This window comes from Cygnus olor, chromosome 3, assembly GCF_009769625.2.
Source record: "Cygnus olor isolate bCygOlo1 chromosome 3, bCygOlo1.pri.v2, whole genome shotgun sequence".
In the NCBI taxonomy this organism is placed as follows: Eukaryota; Metazoa; Chordata; class Aves; order Anseriformes; family Anatidae; genus Cygnus; species Cygnus olor.
The window spans coordinates 84,280,990-84,308,610 of record NC_049171.1 but is presented as its reverse complement, the minus strand read 5'-3'; the positions used below and the strand labels follow the sequence as shown (position 1 = coordinate 84,308,610).

Here is a 27,621-nt window from a genome sequence, read left to right as displayed (position 1 = left end):
AAAGAACCTCCTCCTTTAGTTAGCACAGACTTCAGTTTTCCCTCTTGATGGTATTAGAAAATCCATATATAGCTGAGCTGTTAGTTGAGGAGGTAGACAGGAAGAATAAAATTCAAATAGCCAACTCCTGTAATATACAAACTGAATGATCAAACAATCATGGCAAAATGTCAGCTCATGACATACAGTGACTTCAGTAGGGTCATATCTAATTACTAGCGATGTGGTTTAAAAAGGCTTTTAGAGGAAAGCTACTTCAGAGATAACAACTAATGCATGAGGAACAAGGGCAACAGAGATAATTAAGTGGGGATATTAATTTCAGTGCCAATGAATTTGTTTGACAATCTGTTCCTTGGTCCAGTCAAACAAACTTTGGAAATAAAATTCCTGCACTTTCAGTCTACAGTCTCACCATGAGTTACTTTGGTCAAAGAATGAAAAAAAAAAAATCAGCGCAAGAATTTGCATGCATTTCTTCAACATCATCATTTATGAGCTTGTAGTAACAAGAAAAACGTTTTCTATGTTGTTCTGGAAGCCACCACACTCAAATGAAGATCTCATACATTTCGTGACTGAATGCAAGCCATCTAAATATTCTGGGCCAAAACCTAACCGCACACGAGCAAAATACCTCCTGCATTACAGATCTTGTATGGAATTGAGTGTGGTCACATAAGAACACAGTACTAGAAGGGCCAGTACACAAATTGCCTTTTCGTTTATTGCTAAGATGCTTTGACAAAATAGATCTGGCTCTAGGAAGCGTGGAATAATTATGAAAAATGCCTGTTAATCTACAGACGGAGCAAATAACATGATTTCTGTACCTATGCTTCAGAAGCTACTTAAATTATCCTGGCACTGCTGTAGCAATCATTAACATTTTAGCTTTATCCTGCTGAACACTTTAAGAAGTGACAGCAGAAGCAAGTGGAAGAGAAATAAATTAGACAGTAGACACTTAGAAAAAAAGCTTGGAATCAAAATCCTGTATGAGGATACCCCACACACAGGCTTTGGCTCTGTATCTGAACTCTCCATCTTGTGCCCAACTCTAATCATTACCAGTTTCTTTTTAAAAGGCTGTGCCTGAAAGAACTGATGTGTTATGAGACAGACGTGACCTAAGTAAACTCCAAACAAATCATTCATCACTGCAAAACTCCAGAACAAGCTGGTTCTTTCTCAGAGAACAGTGTTCTTCTAAACACATATTATACATAAAGAGGAAACAGAAAGCACATACTCTAGGCTTTCATCAATTGTACACAAAGCCTTTGATAACTCTCTGAATAGGCTTGAGATCATTATGCCTGGGGCCAAGAGGCGCTCTGCAATTTAGGATCTCATTTTCCAAACTTTTGGTCAAAAGGGTCTTTTTAAGTGCAGCAGAGAAAGGAACACTTTTTCCTTGAATATCATGATCACTCAAATCCTTACATGTACTATCTTTTCTATACCTAATTCAAACTTCACAACCTCAAGGTCTGAAGCAGGAGGTACTCACCCTATCCACATCAACAGCCATGTTTTCTCCTCCCCATCCTTCCCTTTCACAGCCCACATTATTCCTGGAGGAACTGGCCTTTCCCAGTTCTCTGTTTTTTCTCTTACCTTTCTGTCACTCGGATCTGCAAACCATGCTGTGCTAATCTTGTTTTGTTTTTAAACAACCTACTTAAAATTTAGATACACTAAAAGATTTTTATGCAGATTCAGGAAGGTAACCAGAGGTGGTCCATGGGCCAAGGAAATGCCCACCATTTTATGTTCAGCAGTTCACACCATGCTTTTGGCTTAGAGGCATACTAAAACAGGAGAACTACGCTGTTCATTTAGGTTAAAAGAGTGTACTGATTCTAAAGAGGAACAACTACTCCTAAATAGTGGTGAATTTTACTCCAAAGTGTTTTACTGTAACCACCTTAATCCAGTCACCTATTTTCCACTCATTTCCCTTTGAAAGCTAACCCTACATCAGTCTGAACTACTACGGACTCAAATCTATCTCATTCTCATTAATGTGGTGGTTTTGTTTCAGATATTTTAGCAGCTTTGGATAATAAGTAGTAAAAACATTATGCATTTAATTTGGTATCACATTTTGTATAAAATTAGTAGAAGCAGTCATCTATCTCATCAAGGTATTTGGACTTTGCGACTCCTACAATAGCTCAACCATTTCTTGCTCTTTAAAAGCATTTTGTGACAACTGGTAAGTAACATAAGCGTGCTGACACTGTGATATCCTATAATTCACATTAGCAGCTGCACATACAATTACAGACCTTCCCAAGTAAAAACCTCACCAATTCCAAGGAGTTTTCTCTGAGCAAGCAAGGACTGAAATTCCTTTGAGTGATAGAGAGATCAACAGAAGCCTTTACAAGTGTTAAAACACAGTCTGATCCCGAGGGCATGCATAAAAATGCTACCTGCTGGTGACTGAAAGAGCAAAATTTTCAGACCCTATTCAATTCTACTGAATTTCAGCTGGTATTTTCCGATATGTAATCGTCAGAAAGGGATCACGATTACCCTCTTCAAGTAACCATTTCAGCATTCCAGTGTTCATAGGAGGGTCTTAATGGGCCATACGTTTTGAGATTAATCAGTTCCCTTTCCCTGCCTCTGATTCCCTGCCTCACAAGAGGGCTGCTTACCAGCAAAATTTGATTCAGCTCCTTACAGAAAACAGCATCAGCTGTTCATTTGTGAGCCAAGCCTAGGGAAGATCACAGGGTTTTGGAACCAGATCTTTGTTTCTGTCTAGTCAAAGAGCGGATAAACATGGAATCACATAAAACAGGGATGGTGGGGACAGCTGAGGTCATGTACTCCATCTCCTAATCTGCAGGTAGGGACAATTTTGTCTAAGCACTACTTGGCAGATAATGCTCTGACTTACTCTTTGGAGATTCCATCGGTGAGTTCCCATAATGCCTCCACGAAATTTATTTGAACTGTCTGTATCATTAGAGAGGTTCTTTTATATCTAACATACAACTCCAGTTAAAGACATCATTACTTCTTCTGGTTTTTCTGGCTGTAGACATATACTAAATTACTAAATTTGGTAGTATATAAATTTGCATTTGTTTTACTTACTCCTGATAGCAACTGCTTTTTCTGCAGAACTGGTTGAATAGTAGGGTGTTATTTAAGACTCGCCCTACACTATTGCAGCAGCTGAGCCCTACAATATCACAACATTTTTTATTTATTTCAGCGGAACTCAAAGAAAAGCTGTAATTCATTCCCCACAACAAGGTGCTATTTAAGGCAGTCTGGAGGAGAAGATCCTAAGAAGGGATCAATATCCTAGAAATTACAATAGTAGGAATATTTTTTAGTACCTAAAGTTACCATGAGTCAATTCTGAGCCACGGTGTGTCTCTTCCCCAATAATGTGTTTCTTTTTTTTTTTTTTTTTTTTTTTTTTGGTGATACTTCAGTAAGAAAATACAGTCACATTTCAAGGTACTCTACCATTGCTGTCAAGTTATCTGGACTGTCTAACGAAAGCTAATTTACAATGGGAGGGGTCTACAAACAGGCACCATTAAGTCTAGAGCGATGAGACTGACTTCTCCCTGGACATCAGTCTGACAAAGTTATAATGTAGAAGGGTACTATAACTCTGTGTGAAGTACAAGGTTTCCATCCCAAGGAATTCTTTTACTTCTTTTCTATTCCTCTAAGCTAATACACAGTGAGACTTCTATTCTTAATCTATTCTTAAGGGAAGGCAAGAAAAATTAATTAACAGACATTTGCAAGTAAGTAACTAGTGCCTTTGTCTTTTTTTTTTTTTTCCAAAATCATGAAAATCAGAGTTCTAATTAAGATGGGATAACAGATTCATCTTCCTAATGCTCTTCCCCAGCAGGGTTTTGTAACTCTAACAGTAAGTACATAATGAAAATTATATGTATATGGGGTAGGGAGATCTAGAATGTTCTGAAAAATATATAGCAACATTGTTTTCTGTACATTAAAGCAGAAGAAGCAAAGCTTGCATCTCCTTATTATCTCAAGTTGCAGAGATCACTAATCAAAGTTATTCTTCTTACTTGATTAATTTCCAGTCTGATATAGATACTAACTACATAACCAAACACTAAAATCCTTTCAAAGTGCTTAAAGACAAAAGCTATCATCATTACTCCCTGACTGGACAATTAACTGTGACCCTCTAAGTAAAGCGAGAATTTCAACATTTGAAGGTTGTAAAGAGACTATAAAACTTACTATCAACAAACAGTCCATTACAGACCAGCATCTGTAGGTAGGTAGGTTTTTTTGTGTGTTTTTTGTTTGTTTGTTTGTTTTGCAGGAAGGGAGGTGTTGAATCTGTTAGCAGATTCCAGCCACTATCTTTTCTATTTCCACGTTAGCAAAAGGAGAGGAAAATGGCAGGGAACAGCAGTCCTTATGGTAACTGAAGCTGAACAGCATCAGACTGGAAAGTTTTGAGTAATAGATTCTCCTTAGTGAATATTTTTAAGACAAAATGAACCACCTAGGAACCATGAACATTATTAAAAAGTAAACAAAAGACATTTTTGTAGAAGATGAGCTAAACAATTGTGAAAGCAATGAGACTGAACCAATTTTCCTAATACAAATAATAATTCAGTTTTCTTAATATGCGTTGTTTAGTTCTTTTCTTAGATCAAATGCTTTTGTCTTAGATCAAACTATCATCACATAGTAATCTGCCCAAATGTGACTCAGGTTCACTAGAGCATAGATCCACAACTCAACAGTCACATATTTTCCAGATAAAATAACTGTAATTCATTTCCAGTTTTACCAACCCTTCTTTGGTGCATGGCTAAATCTTAATTCTTATGAATAACACTGTGGGTTGTGGTTTTTTTCTGGCTACAATACCAGTCACTCATACCAACAAATGTTAAATACTAATGTAGGGACCTATGTTGCAATCTGTTCATAACTTAGTAGAAAGACCAACTTCCAAAAATAGTTATTCACGTGCCTAAGGAAGCCAATAGGGATAGCTGGGAGAATTCAAAAAGAATAGGCTTGTGTTGCAATATGCAAGAGCTTGGACACTCTAAAAATCTCACTACCTGCAAAAGCAAGTGCTTTGGAAAGCCTACCTCCTCCTTCTGCACAAGTTCATGTGAATGGGTTCTACAGCTACCTATGAGTGTGTATAGTTACCAAAAGTCAGCCCTCCAAAAAGGAGGAAAGAACCTACTGAGAAGTATATGGAAATATTCCCCAAACTGCTAAACTCTGGAGATTGCTGATCCTTCTGAATCCATGAGAATTAATAAAAATCAGAACACCAAGAATCAGTTTAATCTGCAGAAGGCCACCAGCACACACTAGCATCAATAGGAACCTAGCATCAATAGGAACCTGCAATCAACGCAGCTGGTGGCTGCTCTGCAAGGACTATAGGATCATATATGCCCCGATGAACCAAAGGACCCTCTAGAAACTTCACAAATACCCAGCCAGAATATATTGATACATCAGTGCTGTTTTCCACTTGTGAATAGACAAATGTGTTTGGCCTCCCAGTTGTTGCTCCAGCCAAGTATTATGAGAGTGAATGAGTTTGTGTGAACTGTGTGAAGGAATAGATGGGCAGTGTGGCTAATTACCAGCTATTAATAACAACAGCATGGCTCTATTATTAATAACAGCTGCATTAATAAAAGGTGTTTTAATTAATACTAGTTGTGATCTGTGTCTTCCCCCCAACACAATTCCCTACCAAGGAAAAGAGAATTTATAGCACTCCTTTTTCTGGTCCTCACTATGTGATTGGCTCTACTTCTCCCCAAAAGGAACAAGCAGTGTCAGCATGCCCCTGCAAGCTTGGATGAGGAAAAAAAAAAAAAAAAAGGAAGAAGAAAAAAGAAAGGAACGCACTTTGTTATTTTAAACTACTTACTTGGTAGGGGTATAGAGTAACACCGTTCGTTCTCGACAAAGACCAGGTGCCGTCAAGGTACTGATGAGCCTGGATAGCCACAGAATTAAGAACGTTACCATTGCTGGGGCTGGTGGCCATTTGAAAGCTGACCTTGGCTTGGTGTCCAGGAGAGCCATTTTTCTTCTCCACCCCATTGACGATTCCTAGACTGTTGGGTTTTCCACTGTGTTTGTTGGCAACAAAGCTAGTATAATTAGACGTAGCATAAGGAGCAGGCATGTATGCCCAGTCCCTGGGCTGCAAGCTGCCCATGTGCCGGGAACCCACTAACGTGGGGATGTTGGAGAGGGGTGGGGGAGATCCTGGCGAGGCATCGTAATGTTCTGAGTTGGCAGCCTGCTCTAAGGTCAGCACCATCTGAATGGCCTCTTGCTTCAGCTGGTTCAGGTGTGTGGCACAAACATCGCATCTGTTGTCCTTCTCGTTCCATGCCTTCCGAATGGTATTGGGAACTTGGAGCTTGTCATGAATCACTGAGGAGAAACACGGGTCCTAAAGAGCAAACAGAGAAGGGAGGGGGGGACAGGAGAGAAATATTTAACCACTGTCACCACAGTGAAACATTATTACTGCTGATTGTGCATTTCAAAAGCCAATTTATGAGATAAGCTTAGAATGCAAACAAAAGCCATTAGATACAGCCAACATATGCCAGCAGCAGTTAAACAACAATGAGAAACTGGATCATGTAGGAAAGAAAAAATTATTTTACTTTTACTGATAAATGACAAATATTATAATTCCAGTGCAAGCTGCAATGCATGGCAGGGAGAATGAATTAACCTGCTTCACACACACCACTGCACCTAATTTCTGACTTGAATGAAATCTACTTTTAGTTACACAGGTGAGATCAAGAGCAACTCCCCTAAAATCAATGGGCTTATAGCAAGGCTCACTATCTACTCATCATGTGTAGCGAATAATTTTCTCCTTGGAAAGTGTATTTTTGAGACAAAACCATGTGTGATTTAAAACCGCTTACCTCATATCTTTACCTCATAGGTAGAGCTTTCAATGTCAGTGGTGCTCTCTGTGGAGCCACCCCAATCTGACTACGATGCTGGCCCAAACTGCACAGTAAGTCCTTCAGCAAGTTGTGATGCCAAACAGCAGTCATAGCAGGGCTTATCACCAAACCTGACTAGTTATGTAGTATTGTGTGGTCTCACAAATGCAGAGCAATGATGTTATGCAGAACAAACCATGACAGCTACGTGATGGAAACTAACATTTCTAATGTACTCATCTGAGGTTCTCTCTTTACATGCAAAAAACAGGAGTTCTAGACCAGCAATGCTGGAAGTGGTGGAGCATATGTACATATACGCACATACATATGTATGCACGTAAGCAAGATAAGGTAGGTGAGGAAACAGAGCTTTATACTTGAGTCACTGGTTATGGAAATTTCACACAATATTTTAGTGCTTTTACAGGCCAGACTTCCCCTCCTTAAGTTTTGGGGACTTATTGGTGGATTTTGTTCTAATTATTAAAAAGATTTACATGCAGTAGCATCAGAATCTATTTTTTTTCTTCTTCTTCTTTGAGACTTTATCAGCTTAAACAGCAAAGTGAAATCAAACTGGAAAAGTAGAAACTAAAAAAAAAATCCAAAAATAGAGACCACCCTTATCAAGTAATTTGATGAACCCCATGCCATCAAAGATAGACAGATTTCATGTCTTGATAGTTTAGCTGCGCTGGGAAAAAATGAGTAGGGGTATCATATAAGGAGGGAGAAAATTCATCGGTAAAGGGTCACATTCATTATGATCCATCTTTATTATATACTCAAGCATTTTATTTTCACTGTTTAACTACCGTGAACAGCTCCTCAGCATGCAGTGATTAATTGATTCATAAATCATGGTGCCTCTTTATGCACAGCAGCAAAAGAGCAGTTCTAGCCCCAGAAGCCCAAGAGAGCCATATAAGCTGATGGAAAACAACAGGAGGCTGAGATCTGATCAAGCCTCAAACTGGTCATTTCTATTCCGTGCACAAAGGGGGTCAGGGCATCAAAGTGTGTCAGGGAGGCAGGAACTGGATTCTGCATCAACTCTCCCCCCTTAACCTTCAGGAAAGCGGCTGATGGAAATCAGGGGGAAAAACAGGAAGCAAAAGATGTCAAATCCTATTTTCCATCCAAGACCACAACTAGGTCAACAGATCACATCAGATATAGGCACCCCATCCATGATGCCAGGTACGCAGGGAGAGGACTCTTACTTTTCCCTTAATGCACAAAGCCATCCATACAGCTGAAGTGAGGTCTGAGTCTTCTTTCCAGGCTGCTCAATGTCAGTCCAGGAAAAATCCTTGCCAGCTCTTCCTGCAGCTAGCTAATGCCACAGAGCTGGTGGTTGTTCTTTGAAAGTTAACTTCCCTTAAGCAACTGGCGTTGAACCCAGGTACTTATACACAGCATTCAGATCCAGCAGCAGTTTAACATGGAAATTCCTGGATACTATGATAAATATTCCAAGGAAATAAAGTCTTCTCTTCAAGTAAGCAAATGTCAGCATGATATAAATATTCAAGTAGCACACCAGCTTTAAGGAGTGCTGGACAGCAGTGAATTCAGCTTCATCTCAGTGTTAAAACAAACATCAGATCATTCGCTGATACAACAATAAACAGAGAAAGAGGAAGGAATACTGTTCCTCCTCGGGAGTAGAAAGGAAGAAAACAGACACCACCTGAATTGATTACTGCTACAGCTGGCCCTCCTTATCTATCAGACTCCCCTAGATGGATAGCTCAAAACTGGATCCAGGTCCAGAATATGAAACAAAATCCTACAGGATAGCAAATGAATTTGGAGAAACACAGGCTCCAGAAACGTTAGTCATAGTCTGTTCTCAACAACAATAAAAAAATGCTAGAGCCCATTTACTTTGTTATTCTGCACTGGGCAGCTCCAGTGTAATTTCGCAGAAGAATTAGTGGACAGACTTGCAACACATCTAGGGGAAGGTCAAGGCTGGCCAGTCACAGCACCCTTGTTTGAAGAACAAGGAAATGCACCTAGATGACACTATGTTTCATTATTTCATCTGCAAGCAATCATCTGCACACATTTCCCCACAGAATGCCTGTTAGTTCAATAAACAGTATCTTGTCCCATAGGCCTGTATGAAATAGTGATGGGCAAACCCCATTAATATGTGGTTTGTGCTAGCTGCACTGAGCAGCAGGAGTTGGAAAGGTTATACTCACTACTAAAACTTGTGAGGTCTCAGAATCTCCATACACACTATCATGAGAGCAGATTTGCTTGTGAAATCTGAGGTTGATACTGGAAATACCATTTATATTTTGGCACTCATTTCCAGTTCTGACAGAACAAAGTACAGTGACACTGAAATTGAAACAGAACTTTAAAAGTCACATAAGAGTTTGGTTTGAGTTCAGGGCAAAGGTTCACGATGGTTTCTCTTATTGCTCTAATGGTTCACCCATCTTTAGTATAAACAGCATTACTATAAACTCCTATTCCTAGAATAAACAAATGAAGACGTGTAAGAGGTCTGAAAGCTTCAGGAGATCAGTCACAACATGGACCACAGCAAAAATGCACAAGGCAAGCACCGAACTAAACAGAGCACTGAACTGAACTTGTTTGCAAGGAGCATTTTCACATTGAGTTTTCAAGCTCAAGTAAATACCAAAGCCAGCTACACTTGGCTGTTCATCTTCTCTACTCTGGCCATCTATTAATTTATCCCTCATCTTTGGTCCTGAATTATAAAGCTACATTGGAAATACAGTAGAGTTAAGGAAGTTTTGCTTTTTAGAGAGCCATCATAGACAGGGACGCTGAGGAATTCTTGCTTTACCCAGTAAGCAGGCACTAGTTAAAAAACATTGAAGTTCACAGCTGTAACAGGGTAAATGCAGCCCTGACCTCAGGGAGGAGGGGGGACAGCACAACTGTGTGATCATGTAAGGTAATGCAGAAGCATCCTCTCTTTGTCTGCCTTTGTAAAGCTGTACCTTGCTCTACAATTTTCATGACATTGCAACTCCATCACTGGAAAGCAGATCAGGAAGAGCAATTCCTTCCTTCCTGCTATCCAGCATGGCGCCCATCTCCCTCTACAGAGAAAGCAAACAAACACTTTTAGCATGAAGGACAGTGTTTCACACACATACTCGCACAAAGCTCAAAAGGAGACAGGACACAAGCAAGCAGAGCTCAATTGGTGCAGAGAGTAGCAGGCCAAAAATAGGATGACCAATTTGCACTTTTACATGTTACATGGAACCTAGCTGATCAGAGGTTCATAAGCAAATATTTCATATGCACGCTACTTGTTTCACAAACCAAGAAGGTCAACAGTAATGTAGGGCATGCAACTGTGCATGAAATCTTAAATTTGGTTCAGCCAACTGTAGCCAATCCTATGTCGTTACCTCAGAGAAAACTCCACTTTACAATGGATCTCAAAACCTCCTTATCAAATTTTGGTTTTCAACACCAGTATTATTCATTGCTCTTCAGGGAAGAACAAAGCAGTCAACACTAGCTAGATCACAGAGGTCAGTTTCTGCTTGGAGATGCTCACAAAAAAATCATGGATTTCTCTTGTTTCTGAGAGGGTCCAGGCAGCAATGACCACCAGTATGTAATCCATCACACAAGGAGAGGGGAGAAGTAGGGGGGAAAGCAACAATCAAAGCTCTGCCCTGGAAAGTGTGTTTTCCAGATTCCCATTCTCCACAGGCAGGGAGTAAAAGAACTAATTAAGAAATGTAAGTAGGAGGGAAGCCTTAACCCTGATAAAAAACACATGTTTTTCCATGACTGTGCAAACATCTCTGCTCTAAACACAATCATGCTAGTCCACGGTTGGTCTCTATTTAAAAATAAATAAATAAAAAAATAAAGTCATCTTTTTCTGTTCTCTTTTCTCTTGAGGGCTCACTTTCTAACCTAATAAAAAGATTATACTTGTAAATTTACTTTCCAGAGGCACTTGGGCTATTTTCCAAGTGACTCTGCATCCTAACTTAAACATATCCTATCATCTTCTAGGCTACATTTCAGAGATCTGCTGTTTTCAGCATTCCAGAGCCCCAACAGTTGAAAAACAGCTTCTCACTGTTACAATAGCACCACTTCTGTTAAAGCAAAAGCATGTTCAAATAAGCCTAAGTCAGTGGGAGTTTTTCCTCAAATAAGTATGACAGGAGAGGGACCATGACTATAAATTAGTAGGACTGTACCACCAAACTGAGCTGGGAGCCTTCAGATAAAAACCAGTTGGTTTTGCTAAGTAAAGACTGAATCATCTGAATTATCTAAGGTGACAGGATCTCTGCTAGCACAAGCAGCCTTTGCTAAGTAAAAGCAGAAGTTGTACGTGAACAAGACCAACAGGGCAGTGCGATGGCCTCCCTTTTTCTTTTGCTCTGCATATCTCAGCTCCCTTGCTAAAAAAGAAGAACAGATTTCCCTCTTGTCCTTCTGGAACCCTCTCCTCTCCCTAGCAGGAGCATCCCCCTGCAAGCGTTGTTACTGCACACTGGGAGACAGCAGAGAGAGCGGAGAGGGGGCAGAGAGGGGGGGAATCCTGAACTGGAGGACTGTAAGGAGGACAAAAGGTGAGACAAAGGTTGTAAGGGAAGAGAAAGGGAGTAACGGAAGAGGCTTTTTATACGACCCTGTTTCCAACAAGCTCTTGCAGAGAGACTCTCATCAACTGCAGTAAAAACCTCCACGGTGCTATCATAACCCACCTCTTTAGCTAATAATATTTTTGTCCCTCAAGCTTCAGGAATTGCTTTCTGCTGATGATGTGAGCCTTCACTTTCACAAAGGCCACAAGAATGCTCCTTGTCCTACAACGAGCATCTCCAGAACACATTTGTGGGATGTAGGTGCGATTTTTTCATAGAGCAGGGGAGGGGGGGAATCATATCATGATCCTCTCTGGTATAGTCCTCACAACAGTTTCAAGGAGTTTTTCATGAGCTGGCAGATTATACTGACATTTGGACTTTAATAATTTAACATTTGTCAGTACCAACCAGCCACTCTGCAGCCAGAGAAATGCACTCCCTTGGTTTAGGCTCTTTGTCTTCTTATCTGAAAGAGACAGATAAAGTCTGAGCGAGACTCCCTCTCACAAACTTGCCGCAGCAGGAAGCAGGGGAGAGAAAACACTGGAAAAACAGGAGGATTAAAAAGGGGGAGGAGGAACAGAAGAAGGGGCAAAACAAAAAGTGTTTTCTAATTGCCCAATGGATCAGCTTATGGCTCTGATGATGGATCAGCACTGACAGACTTACAGCTGCACACATCTGGCACACAGGTGTTTGTGTTCGCATTTGATAGCTAGACAGCAGCCAGATTTTTAATTGGGTTGGGAAGAAGAGATGGAATAGCAGCAGGAAAATCTAAATATACACTCAATGGTGCAAATCCAAGCCTTGCCCAATGAGCTCTGCTGTTCAGCTGTCTGAGGCTCTGCAGCCCAGACTTGAATCTGTGACCAGAGCATGCAGAGGGTGTCCTGGAGGGATGTTTCTTCTATAGCTACATGGTAGACAAACTCAGCCCTCGCCAAAAGGGCAGAAATTGTCAGCTGCCTTTCTGTAGCACAAAAAACACACACAAAGCAGCACTGGCCTCTTCACTTGTACTGGAGAAAGCAGTGGGTCTATTCTCTACTTCTAGCCTGGTGCGCTCCTGCCCAAATGTTGACAGATTGCATCTGCTTTCCTAGCCGCCAGAGCACACTGTGAGCTTGTGTTCAATTGATTATTCACCTTGGCCCCCCAGTACTTTTCTGCATCACTGCTGTAAGCAGTCTTTTGTCATGTACCAAACCTAGATGTAGCACATGTATTTTTGCTCAAGTTTCCAGTCACCCCACAGAACTCACTCACTATAGTTGCCTTTTCACTAAACTGGTTGTCAGCCTCAAATTTAACCTAGCTATTGCTAGAATGAGATGTTTTCTAGAGCCTACAAACTGCTATCTTTATCATCCAGGTGTTTAGCCTCACTCCTCACCAGAGTGGCAAATATATATTTTTATTTTTTTTATCCACAAAAACCTTCAGAATGCCATTCACAAAGATACTGCTCTTGTTGGCATCCTGTACCCACCCTTTCAAACCCATCTGGGATAAGCACGAAGCATGACTGACCTATAACTACATGGGCCAGACCTGTTAAAATACTGGAATAACATTTGTTTTTCTTTGATCTTTTCAAATTTTCCCATTATTCCAAGCTTTGGTAAGCACTGAATCAACAGATCACATGAACCTCTAGGTAACCAGGCTACAGTAGCAATTATTCTTATAAAACAACTCCAGATTTTCAGAGCTTAGCTTTCTTTTCCTGTGAGAAGAACACTGCAGTGCTTTGATGAATGCCGGCACTGAGCAAGTATTGACGTTGTAACCAGCAATTTCTCAAATAGGTGTCATACCCAAAGAATGGTAACTAAACATCACAATTGTGAGGGTCAGGACACTATTTGTGATACCTACACACTTACTGTACTCATGATTTATAAATGGATTTGCAGCAAGCTGAAATCTCTTGTAAATGCTATTCAAACGTAAGAATCATATTCCTTTTATTTTAAGCAAACAGTCATTAGCAGAATTATTGTTTATTTCATGGCCCTCTCATTCTCAGAAGAGCTATTCAGAATGTAACTTTACCAAATCTTTTCAGCTTCAACGCATCTACAACTGACGTGCATCAGAAACTCAAAAAGATTCTGTCCTATTCAGCTTACTTTTGTGTCCTGTTTTTGAAAACCATTCCTGCATGCTCACTCGTGTGCTTTTCTCTCCATACGAAGAAACATAAGTATCTTCATATTGCAGGCATATTAACTAAGATCACTGTTCTGGAGAAAAAAAAATACCGGTAGACTAACAGAGGTTATTTTATAGTGGGTAAAGAGATTTGCCTTTGCACATCTGATCTTCCTTTCTGTACTTGGTTTTCTTTATTCCAAAAAGCTGCATGAATAAAATTTTACCTGCATTTATCTGTATTTAATGCAGAGATTCTGACCTGAGCTAACTATTCTTAATCTTGGATATGCTCTCCTCAAGCAACACTCATTCAGGGTCTTTTCTCCAATTTCCTTTCTGCTGCTATTGGATTTCTACCCTCCTTCCCAGCTTGACTGGTGAGGAGCTGGGAAGGTCAAGGGTATGAATTGACTAGACTCAGTGCATCGCAAGCTTTAGTGCAACACTTATTACGGTCTGTTAAAACCTGAAGAGTCCCTATATGCAGAGCTTTACTGCAATTTAACAAAGCCATTTGAAATTCACACTTTAATTAAATTGACTTTCTTCAATGTCCTTGAATATGAAAACACCAGACAACCCAACTAATCTTAATCTTAGCAAAACTGTAAGTAAAAGTAAAATCCTGCCCACTTTATTCAAAACAGATGGAGCTCATCTGTGTGCCAGCTAGGAAACAGAATTTTCTTCCTGACCTCTGGGAAAGTATATCACAAAGACAATATCCACTTTGCAGTAATAATGAAGTCTCTCCCATGCAACTTCACAGTCAGAGACACAAAAATTTGAAATATATTTGCTTCTTCGCTGTTTTCAGTTTGCATTAGATAGATAACATTGTTAAAAACACGTAATTTGGAAATAGGAGCAAGTCTCCCTTCTGCACTGATTCTCAAATCTTTGCATATGTGGAGCATTACAAGCTGCACACAGACCTGCTCTTATCACTCAGCAGCAGTCATATCTCAAACTAGCACTGACTGGAGATTTTTACCAGCTTTTTATTCCAACTGAACTAAAGAGCATACACCTCAGCATCTGCAGAGCTGTTAACATGCCTTGTTTAGGAGCTATTTCCTTCACATGAATGGACCCAGGATGAAGTGGGCACTGTGAAATCTGGAGGGCTGGTTAAGACCATGGAGAACAGTCCCAGGATCACTGTGCAACCCCTGAGGTTACAGAGGGAGAAAGTGAGATACCTACTCGAAGCTGACAGTGAGAAATAAGGGGGAAAAGCAGTGGACTGATCTATGAAATAATATATATTTTTTCCAAACTGATTTCTGATACAAATAATTCGAAGGCCTAGCGGATGGGATCAGCAAAGATTTGGAATTGCTGACCTAGGAGGAGAATCACATCTCTGTTAATGTGTTGTACCCACTCTGCTTTCTCAAAAGACTTATGCTGCATTTCAGGTGGAAAAAAGTTGCGCAAGCGCATCCTGTTATCGGCTCTGAGGTTTGACAGCACCTGTTTCAAACATCCTCCTTGATACACAGCAGGCCTGAGGTGGGCTGCTGGTTTAAACAGTAGCCACACATGAGGTGCTGACAGCCACTTGCTCTGTAGGCAGCTAATGACCCCTTCTGTCTAGCCATGCAGCCTCAATTTCACCTGCTAAATCCCTTCCCTCAGTAGTATTGGGCCTGTTAGCATTTACCGCCTCTTTCTCACCCCCAAGCTCTTCACCCGTAAAAGGGCTGTCCTGCTTGGTCCTGCCTTTGGATTCTTCACAAACTCCCACTGTGTCCAAGATGAAACTACATTTCTGTGACTCAGCATCTTGGAAATCCCCCTTTTCTTCCACAGAAAGGGCAAAACGCCACCGTCCTGCTTCTTTCCTCCACGCAAAACAGTACCTACACTTCCCCTCCGGCTTGCACAGCCTTTTGCAGTCCTGCCTCTGGCTCCCTGAGGCTAATGGGTGTGCAGCGCCCCCAGGCCAAGCAGGTTCCCTCTGCCCCTTCTCCTGCCCCTGAGCCCTGCCACTCCGCTTCACCCTGTGCTTCGCTAATCCCAGGTTCAGGCTAATCAATACCACAGTGATCACACTGGATGTGCGTGACACTATTCATTATTGTTATTAGCATCAATAATGTGAACCGAGCAAAGACAAATCCCAGTGCAAGCACTGAAATTTCATTTTAACAGTTTTAAATTATCCCAGGGTGGGTTACACTTGCATGTGAAAGCTTCTCAGCTTTGATGTAATACCAGACATTAACCAGATATAGCTTTGTATTTATAGCCGTCTCCATTAACACAATTATATTAAGAGCATGTTAATGATCTAATTATCAAAATTGTCTAATTATGTTTTTGCTTAATTTCTTTTGTGTGCATGTGATAACTTGTAATTACTGCCTGTGATCCCTGGAACCCCTAAAATGAGATGTAACATATCAAAGCCATTTTTCTTTAGAAGTGAAATTTGGGTATGTAAATATACTTCTCTCTCTAGGATTTTATCACTTTTGATGACTCACTCCAGTGAGATCCAAGAGACTCCTATACTCTACAAATTTCTCATGTAAAGTATTTTAGATACATTTATACCATTCTTATGCATACATAAACAAAATTACAGATAGACAAAAACAACCTAAAACTAAGAAAAATGCACCACAAAGGTAAAATCTTTACCTTAAAGGGTGCTGAGTGCCCCCAACTCCATGCAGTCAAGAGTAATCTAAGGGCATTAGGGCAGTCATGAAAGGACATTTATTCCACTTAGTATAAAGGGCAGGAAGCTAAAGCACACCTCAGCTTTTCAGCTGCAAATAATTTCAGGAACAAAGTTGTTTGCAGGTTTCCACCCATTTGCTAGATCAACTTATGTTTGATTAGCACAGTATAAATATTTGGGGCTTGCAAAGAGGAGGTGGAAGAGAAAACAAGACCATGAAAAAAACAATGGAAGTAACAAGAATCTGCCAGCTCTCTCAGTGGGAAAAGAATTACAGACATGACCATTTCATATACAGCATGAGAACGGGACACCTTTGCACCAGGCAAAGCTCTGTTCCGTTCTCCAGCCTTGGGGCAGTAGCACTGTTTTAACCATGCCAACATGGCTCAAGTGGTAGAATGTGTGTTATGACAAGCCCTCAACAAGCGGTCTTTCTCTCTGAAGTATGCTACAAACATACCTGCTAAATTTCATTAAACTCTGTCTGTGTGATTTTCTACTCAAACTATAAGCTAATTTGTATGCTTTAGCATATGCTTCAGCTCCAGTTCAGCAGACTCTGGCTGCATCTGCTGCAGTGGAGCTGGGGGAAGGGTTTTACAGGATTTGGCACTTTGCACCAAGGGTAGGTGACAGAGACTGGGGTTGAGGGGCTGGTGAGTGCAGAAAGATGCACGAGGCAGATAAGAAGCTGTGGGGCTACTGAGTGTAGCTTTATGTGAGAAGAACAGAGCTCCAACTCCACTCACTGTGGCTTTTGGAGACACCTAAGGACCTGTCTTTGGCTGCTCCCTCCCAAGGCGACCCAGAAGGCAGCCACCACACCAGCACTGGCCCAGGCCGACACGGCTGTCCCACACAAGGTACGGGCACGGCTCCAGGGGCTGCTGGGTCACTTGGCTGCCAGGCAGCTGGTGATCTGGGTACGGCAGAACCCTTCGTGGATCTGAAGCCAACTGAAAAAGCAACTATTTGGACAGAGTTGCCAAGGATAAGAAACCAACATATGAGTTAGGAAACCTGTGTTAGCCACTGGAACTTGTTTGGCCACCCTGCACAGATGAAGGATGTTGCCTTTAAGTTACCAGCAATTTTCAGCCCTGGGAGTTGGAGGGATGGGACACTGTTTATATATACCTTCCTCAAGAGATCTCCAAGCATTCCTGTAACCATTTTGAAGCCCATCCATGCTGTAACTACACAGCACAGAGTGCAATATGATTCTGTGGGCCTTGATGCGTCCTCTGGGAACACTGCTGCTTCTGGAGACTTAGAGCCAGGACCAGCAACGTGGCCTAACACTTACTGCTGCACTTCTCCAGGCTGGTTAATGCCCTGCTGCAATACATAACTTCATGGTCAGATATGTGAAATTAAGGAAACTTTGGGGCATAGCTAATAAACGCTTCTGTTGTCACTGATTAAAATAGGAACAACCCAAACCCAAAAAGCAGGCATAGTATCAGTTCAGAACTATTAGGTTTGTTCAAAGGTGCCCACACTGTCACAGACACCACAGCCTGTATCCTGTTCTCCACACCCTCACAAAATCCCAAGCAATTCTGAGGGTGGAGGATGTGACAGGGCTCAGTTGGAAGGCGTTCTCATCAGGGTCTCAATGAAAGCATTCAGAGCCGAGGGAGGCCAAGCACCCCCTTCCCCGCCCCTCCTCTCCCCTCACGCATCCGCTGACAACAGAAGCCTCAAGCCCTTGCCGAGGGACCGCAGGGGACAGGCACATAATGAGCCCTCGCTGCTAAACAGCACGGTGTTGTGGCCCCCCGTGACACTGATCTACAAGTGTGGGATAAAAACATACCTCCCCCACTCCCAGCACAGCTCACGTTCAGTACTCAATAAGCTGACTGCTGACAAGCCCAAGAGGGGATCAGCCTCTTGACTTGTGTGGTCTGATGAAGGCTAAGATTACAAATCTTTTCCCAAATAGTCCCCAAGTGAGCCATGCGAAAGAAAAAGAAAAAAAAAAAAGAAAAAAAAAAGAGAGAGAGAAGAGAAGAGAAGGGGGAAAGGGGAAGAAAAAGCTTCCAGTAGAGCCTGGTAACATTACCCAGCCTCAAATCAAAATACAATGTTCATCAGGTTACGGTGTCAGCTGAAAAGCTCTCTAAGCAGCGGGGAGGAGAATGGACTTCCAACCTTTGTAAAGATTAAAGACACTTAACGACTTCAGATAATACAGGGCTCCTTGTGTACCCAGTCACAGCATAATCGATAGGGAAATGGGAATGACATCTGAAAGGATGAAACTGCTAGCTCTAGAGGCAGCCACTGCCACTATGGCAATGCTCTTGAAATGCATTGATTAAATCCCCCTACCAAAGGCAACTCCTGCAATTAATTTATCATTTCAAGACAGCAACCCTCTGTAAACTCGGGCTCTGGGTTCTTCTCTACTGATTCAGCTCTAAAAGTTCAGAAATCAAGCCCAGTTTAAGAAAAATTGGACGTACCTCCCTATACAAAAACGATTTAGAATAAGCAGAGAAAACCAGTGGCCTCCTGAAGCACCTTGTCAGAATTCCAGCAACCGCTGACAGGTAAACAAGTTATGAAACCTACGTATGTCCAGAATTTATCCAACATGAAAAAAACTACTTTTTGTTATTTATCGACAGACAACCTGACATCTGGATTTATATTTAAAAAAAAAAAAGAAGAAAAAAAAAGTAGCGTCAACATCATCCAGAAAAGCCCCTTCAAAGAACAACAGTGCAGGAAGGGGGAAGCAAGGAGTTGTTATTCTACTGTCTTAAATTTCTTTTGTCTGAATAGCTGAAAGCTGGATATCCAGAAAGAGAAAATAAATCCAGCTTCAGTTATGAGATAGAAAGCTCTCCTATCACTGCATTACCTTACTTTCCTTAAAGTTTCATTTGCAGAGTCTGGGTGCTATTCATTTAAATTTGAAATTAGTCTCTGTTGCTCATGCATCTTTACTCCTGATTCACACACACCTGGACAGTTCCTTCAAAGAAATTGCTCTGTTCTTTTCTGAAGCAGATGGGGCATGGACTAAAGAACACAGTGCTCTGGAATGAGCACCAAACCTCACTATTTGCAGTACTCTAGCAGAAGAGCCAAACTGAGATGGAGGCAGAGCAAGAGTTGGAGGGCAGGAGGAGTCTGAGTAGATCAGAAGAAATGAAACGTACTGCTACAGCTTTAGGCAAGATTCACAAAGTATGGCAATCTTGAGCATCATGCTTGTCCTTTGCAGACAGCTCCTACAGCAGTATTTGCAAACTGGAGTTTGGTGCCCGAAGCCTTTAAGCCAAGAGGAGCAATGTGGACACTTCAGCAGTGACACCTGGAAAAAGGAACCACTTAATGGTGGTTCCTTTTCCAAAGGAAAACAGCCAAACACAAGGTTATATCTTGCTGTTAATAAAGCCCCAGAGCTGTGTTCAACTCATTAGACCCTCTCCATCTGCTAAGGTGGCTGCAACATCCTCTCCAGGAGAGAATGCCCTTTAGGCCAACAGCACCTACCACCCCATGACAAAAAATCATCATGGTCATCAACCATGGTGATTGGTCATCAGTGAAGCCATGGACAGGTCCCCCAGTTCAACTGACCTAATTTGAGACATTCAAGACTAGACTTCTAGACTGACAACAATCCATTCATTATTCTGTATTTCCTCTTTTTTATGTGTAGAGTAACACAGGCACAAAAGCCCTATGACACCGTACTGCTAAAGCTAGCAAGAACACTAGATATGTCCCATAAGAAAGAAAAAAAAAACCACACACTGGGAGCTGTAAGAACCCAATTCCTACACAACACCGTTTTAAAAGCATACAGCTGCCCTACTTGTTACATTTTTTTGATAACCCATTCTTCCAAGTTTATGGGTGGAAACAAGTTTCAATGTACACTCAAATATCTCACTATATTTTACTTAATTACAATCATTTTAATTATTTTTCCATGTTATTTTTATGTGCAGTTTGATATTAATAATCAGAAGTGTTCCTCCAGCTCACAGCCTCTATCAGAAATTATTTCACACATTTTATCAATACTACATTAGCAATATGTAAGGTCTTCAAGGCTTTTCCAGAATTGATGCTCGAACACTGGGATCTTTCTGTTTTATTAATGTTTACAGGGTCTGCGCTGATTACCATTGGGACTGGCAAGCTGGAGATGCTGGGAAGTCCAACTACTCCTCCACTCCCCTTTTCCCCCTAATTTCAAATGCTTTTGGTTCTCTCAACTAAACCATACATTTAGTATTGTAATTTAACTCACTCTCCCACATCACCATCCATAGAATACTTTCTGGCATGATCACAAAACTCCACCAGAGACCTTTTTTGGCATCCACTTCTATAGCATTTTGTGAATTATTATGTGAAACTTAGGGGACACAGAAAGAGAAGGATTACAGAGATATCACTTGGTATCCAGTGCAAATATAACTGTAATGAAGTTTGATTGTGTGTATATACATTCAGAGTTTTTTATGGCTTTTTCTTCTGCTTCTTCTTTTAAATTAAACATTGAATACACTACTGCATATTAAGGTCATTTTATTTCTAGGGACAGTTATGCCTGCACTGCCAAAACATTTTACACCATCTTTCAGAATAAATGTGAACCTCTGATTCTACACCCCACCTCCTGCCCCTGTATTCCCAGCCAGGCTTTGCATTTAATTGTTTCCACATCTATTCTTGGCAGCAAGTGTCAGCTATGTCAGATGCATAAGGTGGCCCAAGCACTCTAACACACAAATTAAGCTCTGAAATGTCTCTGTCCTGAACTGTTGTGGCTAGTTTCCTCATGTTCATATTAGCATTTTTTTAAAAATTGACAGAGATCTTCTCTGCTACATAGTAACATGCAAAATCAGCTTTCAGAGGACAACATGAAAATAAATCTCAAAGGTCTGAAGACAGTAAAAATTATCACATTTAGAACTGTGTCTAACCTCAAGAGGAGAATTTACCATTCAGTGAATAAAGAATAACTCTCTCTTTCCTGACATCAGACCCAAATAGAGAATGCACAAAATGCATTCCTTGCCCATTCTGACTGAGCCAAGGAGTGCTTCGTAGAATTTGGGTGAGGAAAGCAGAGCAACAAAATCACAGAATGTCTGGGGTTGGAAGGGACCTCTGGAAGTCACCTGGTCCTGCTCAAGCAGGGCCACCTAGAGCTGCACAGGACCATGTCCACATGGCTTTTTAGTATTTCCATGGAGAGAGACTCCACAACCTCTCTGGGCAACCTGTGGCAGTGCTGTCTCCCTTGCAGGAAAAAAGAAAAAAAAAAAAGTGTTTTCTGATGTTCAGATGGAACCTCCTAACACATTTTCTCATTTCTTTTGGAGCAATCCGGCTCCCTGTGTGGACTACAGTACCCAGCAGAACAGATGCAGCAAACTGAGCAGGGTGCTCAGTCCATTTCGGACATGAGATTCCCTGTCTTCATGCATACTCACTATACTGGCACCTGGAAAGTCAATGTGAAGACCCATCACAACAACCAACACTACGTAAAGTCACTCTTCCTTCCAATACGTGAAAATGCCTTTCAGGTCCCAGAAAGTAATTCCTGTATCATATTTCATTTGCAGCTTTCAGCACATCACTCATGAGATGAATCCAAGAAACAAGTTGCCGAGGCCACTAAGTGCAGTGTCTAAACCAGAAAGGATTTTTTAGGGTAAACCAGAGTCTGCACTCTGGTGGTTCCTCATGTAGCCATACAAGATTGAGAAGGACTTCCACTGGTGGGGACATATTCTACCTGTAATCGTTCATAATGTGCAGTGCTACAGAAATTATATCCCTTTGTATAGGACAATTTCATGTATAGGACATACTCATTTCATGTTAAATAAATCTGTGAAAACAGAAGAAAACAGTGTAAGAAACTGCCAAGGTAGTAAGTGGTGTCACAGCAGTCCTGTGTGCAGAAAATCCCACAGAAGGGAAATGGACGTCATACCTATCACTGAGCTGTGGAAAGGGTTGGCCAACAAACATGTGCCTGAGTGCCCATGCTGCAGACCCATGGCACCCCATTCATGAGTATGGATCTCCCTGACTCGGACTACCAAGGATCTCATTAAGCCTTTACACCAGTACAATTTAATTCTTTTCAAATGACATTTGCTACACCATTCTCTCAATTCTGTTCTCACAGAGGCAGCCTGTGCACAAACAGAAGGGGTGCTGGGCACCCCTCCTCTCCCTTCAGTACCCCATTTTCACCCTGGACAATTTCCTGGCCTCTCTGAGCCCTCTAGGGTTTCCAACTATTAAATCTTTTTAGAAGAAGTCAAGATAATGCTGCAATATGTAAGTGGCAAATAAATAAATAAATAAAAACCATATAAAGCTAAAAATAACTGTAGACTATTCTCACATTGGTTGGGTGGTGGAGACAGGGAAGAGAAAAGAACATTAACAAACCCAGATATTATGTGACTTACCCCATGGAACATCTTTTCTTGATTATGTTTATTAGAGAGCTGCTATCCAAAACCCCAAATTACCCTAATTTGAAACACATCAGGCTTTTCTAATATAAAATACTAACCAAAAGTAACTAAATCTTGCAAGAGCCAGAAAGAACCCATTTTTTTTGCCTCTAACTATAAACAACTTGCATTGCAGTCTGACAACAAAAGCATGTCTTTAGGTCTTTAAAGTGCTCTATATCCTTTTAAACGCTCAAGGCTGGTCCTGCTCACATTAATTCCATTTAGACCAAATTCCGAAAGGACTATGTCTCTCTTTCTGTTTTTTCCCCTCACAAAGTCCCCCAATATTTCTTTTCTCCTCCAATCTTCTACAAGTACTTCAGATATATGCGACAACTTTACTTTTTTCCAGCCTTTTGTCAATTAAAAAAAAAAAAACACTGTAAAACACAGCATTGCGTGGTATATAGCACTTCAACTATTATCGGTGAACATATGCACAAGTCACCACTAAGGAAATGCTAGAAGATCACTATATGGTGAGAATTAACTCCCTTTCTCCCCTTTGCAGATGAAGAGGAAAGTCATGTAATTTCAAATAAGATAAATTCAAACTAAGAAAAACAGGTTCTTTGAGTGTTTTATTTTCCCTTTCCAGAAAGAAACAAAAAAGCAAATTCCTGAGGCCCTCTCTTTTACTATGGTCTCCTTACATAAGCAACCTTTGATCAGATATCTGAGCAGATTTATACTATCCAGTTAGTTGTCTCCTCAATGTCCGCTTCTCCAAAACAGCTCATCAATATCAACCTCACAGCTGGGGCATCGTTCGAAAATCTCCACTTCCAAAATGCTGGCTGCTTGAGATTTTGATTTTTACCAACAGAGCTTCAAACCAACCTCCTGCTAGTTCAGCTATGAGCAAAGGTATGGAGCAGAAACAGTATCATTAATAGACAGAGGGTGTTGATCTAAATGAAATAGAAGTACCAGTGAGCTGACATTATGAAAGGGGGTATTTTGTTCTGCCTATGTTCTGCTACACTCACCTCAGCCAAATGAAAGCATCTTTCAGCTGTAAATTAAACTGTTTTCATCTTCTCCTCCAGATGTAGAAGCACATGAAATAGAGCATAAATACTTACTTTGATAGACTGGGTAGTTACACCAACAGAAGTGAACCCCACAAATCACAACATAGCCATTAAAGAAAACCAAGTCAAATGACTTTGTATGTTGAACAAGATAGAGAGACTTGCAAAGAATTTTACTGATACTCGTCCTCAACATAGGTGCAACAAGGTCTCTGTCTCATTCTAAAATAAGTGGTTTTTATAGTTTCACTCTGAAGAGTGAGATTGCATCTTCAGTTTTTCTTCCAGAGTTTAATTAACGTTTTGGTTATGCTAACCTAAGCTCTGAGCACCCCAGGTTTGACTGGGTATTTCATCAGAAGTCATTGCAAAGAGGGGAAGACAGCTGCATTGCCAGGGAGCTGTGCTTCAGTGGCGTTAGAAATGCTTCCACAACAGCAGAAATACTCCAGCCGAAAGGGCTTTGTGCATTGTGCACTTCTCTACGCATATCCATTTCCCTTTTTAATCTGAAGTAAATCAAGCCTAACTTAATTTAAGATTTATATAGAAGTTGAAGAATAGATATTCATGCCTCCCAAGCTATTTCCCATGCAGTACAGACTAGCTAGCAGACATCCCTCGAATTCTGCTATTTCCTTTACTGAATTAGCACTCTTCATTAAAAAAAAAAACAAAAGTTTAGTCCTCTGCTTTGGTTTCACATAACATCAAGTGCCTTACAAACCCACAGACTAGCAAGGGCCTGCTGCAAGTTCTCTTCCCTCATATTACTATACAGACCTTTGGATCTTTGCTGTATTTGACAAGTGGCCAAAGCCATCATCAGGAAACAGAGGGAGACCATACTAAACACAAAACTAGAAGCTTCCAGCCCAATTACTCTGAAGCAATTTCAACTCACTTGAAAGCCAAATCTTGCCCAGCTTGGGAAGTCAGCTAGCACTTGTGTGTGGAATGAGTATATTTTTTTCCCCTGCCAAGATTCCCTCAATGAACTGATGAGATACCCATTTCTGTCCATCCAGAGTAAGATTTATAGTGTCTTGTGAAGCAGGCTGTTAATATAAGACCAGAAACAACATGGTAAGGGGAAAAACAATAAGTGAGTGCGAATGAAACTGATGCAGGAAGTTGAAATAAATGGAAAAGAAAATTAAAACAGCCAGCAAGGTGAAACTTTTATCCACTGAGAAAAGGCTCATCCATTACATAAAACGTTCAGCATAAAACATTAGCTTTCCTGATCCGGAATCTGTGATAAACTCCTTCATGTTGAGGGATCCCTAAATGACAAGTCTATCTACTTTGGAGATATGATTTTATCAGCGCTACTAAAAGATAAATACCTGGGACTGGTTTCTACTGGTTGAAGCAGACTCTCTGCATTTAAGGAATCAACACCGAGTCTATGAAAACCATGTCTTCATAGCACAGCAGTCCTCATGCTCAGTGGGCTTTAGGGCACTATCACAAGTCAAGTGGAATGATTTGGTGATGTATAGTTCTGTTGGCACAGATTTACCTCTCCTAGAAGGCTATTAACTACACATATCCTCAAAAAGTCACAAGTAATAGTATTAGCACCTCCTCATTGACACAGCACAATAACCAAGAGTTTGCACAAGTAAACATCAGACACCTATGAGAAGATGGTAAGGCACTGGAACAGGCTCTCCAGGGAAGTGGTCACAGTACTGAGCCTGCTGGAGATCAAGAAGCATGTGGCAATGCTCTCAGACATATGGTTTAATTTTTAGATAGTCCTGTGTGGAGCCAGGATTTGGACTTGATCATCTTTGGGGTCCCTTCCAACTCAGGATATTCTATGATTCAAAATGGCAATACAACTCAAAAACTTTCAATTCAATTTGTACCTGAATGGTGTCTGGACAACATCCAAAAGTCATAAAAACAATGGATATGCAAAGATAGAGTGCTCTAATATCACTTGAGCCTGACTAGGCCCACACAGTCAAAGGAGGAAGATAGGTTACTTTGAAGAAAGTGTCTGAGTTTGTAAAGTTTACCTCCTGCTTAAATCACCTCTGAAAAACTGTCTTCCCTCACTGACTATAAGAATACTCCAAATCTATGAAATGGTTTGAATGAAGCAGAATGTTGTTCCAAGAACGATACCCCTTAAAGTGTTCAGAACAACAAATGAAATAACTAAAGTGGTGCAGCACCCCTGGGATGGCAGGAAAACACCATGTTTGTCATTGCTTCTTTCCATAAACCCACAGGTTGGATACCAGACTTGGGCTTTTCAAAAGCAAAAGAGTAGAAGATAAAGCACGGTCAGGCATCCTTGCCTCTGTGGTCCAAGTAAATATTACAAGTGTGGGAGAAGGAACACAGTCTCTGTCATGGGAGGATGAACCCACCACTGCTGTGACAGCTTTATTTATATCCAAGGAGCATATTGAGATCACAGCCACATTAAACTGAGAGCCTGGACAGAGCCAGCAACCAAACCCATATATTCTAATTCCTATAAAAGGTCATCAACGGTCCTCCTAGCTAAGCTAAGAGGATGCCTTCAACATTATTCTGTTAATACTGAACAAGAAAATTGAGTTTTTCTGTTCTTTGTCCTCTCCTTGTTTGCTGTTCATTAACTTTAAAGTCATTTAATTTACTAACAGGAAATGATTACTGTGAAAACAGTGGATACATTTAAGATTAAATACAGATTTCTGAATTTTGAAATGAACAATACTTTCAGAGCAAATCTGATGTATGACATGTTTGTGGTTCCCTGGGATGTGGAAGCACAATACCAAGTTATACAGATGTTACACAGGAGCACAGGGAAAAAAAAAGCAATAAAGCAAACAGCACTAGAGTATAAAAAGAATCAGTAAAATTGAAAATTTAAAGTAATTTACAGACCAGTGTACCTAAAACTTCTAGGATAAACCCAGTTCCAAGAAACACAGAAGTGGCCTTTGCTAGCTGTTAATTAATTTTCCTCTGGCATATCTTCAAAAACAATTTATTTTCCTGAATGGGCCTCTCTTTCCCACCTGTCCCCAGGAGCCGTGGATTAACAGCCTATCATAGTTTTTTGGCACAATGAAACTGCTCCAGCACCATTCATGGAAGGGGCCCTTAAAAATGCTGGAAATTAAACACCTACTCACAGAAAGACATGAGAAGAACCAGCGTTTTGACCTGAAATTTCTTGATCAACTGGCTGCACCTCACCAAACTTGAGCTCACAAATTCAACAGCAACCCCTAATTCCTTGTCCCAGTTGCAGAAAACAAAGCCATTCACACAACACCTGATAAAAACATAGGCAGCTCTGTTTCATAACACACATACCCCACCTGCTAATTGCAGCAGCTCATAGCAACAAAGGTGAGATATTTATGATGCCCTCATGCTAACAAAACAGGCCTTCCCTGTGACAAAGATGTGGCAGTGAAAACTTCAGTCTAAACTTACCCTGTTAAATCTGTAGATGTGCACTGAAGTACAGAGCAATCGTTCCAGGCTCCCCAAATGGTCCACAGAGATGTGAGGTCATCTGAATCATTTTCGGGAGGCGCCTTAATCTCAATTATCTGACAGACGTGCTTGTCCCCACTGACTGCA

At 40.9% G+C, this 27,621-nt stretch overlaps 1 protein-coding gene across 1 annotated transcript in view; it reads right to left on the bottom strand.

The window, feature by feature from the left end:
- The window catches only part of KIF26B (kinesin family member 26B), a 295,268-nt gene that overhangs the window by 197,285 nt on the left and 70,362 nt on the right, over positions 1-27,621 (bottom strand). The window contains exon 3 of the mRNA XM_040551406.1: positions 5,939-6,472. Within this exon, the coding sequence (XP_040407340.1) occupies positions 5,939-6,472 (534 nt within the window). The remainder of the gene's footprint in view (positions 1-5,938; positions 6,473-27,621) is intronic.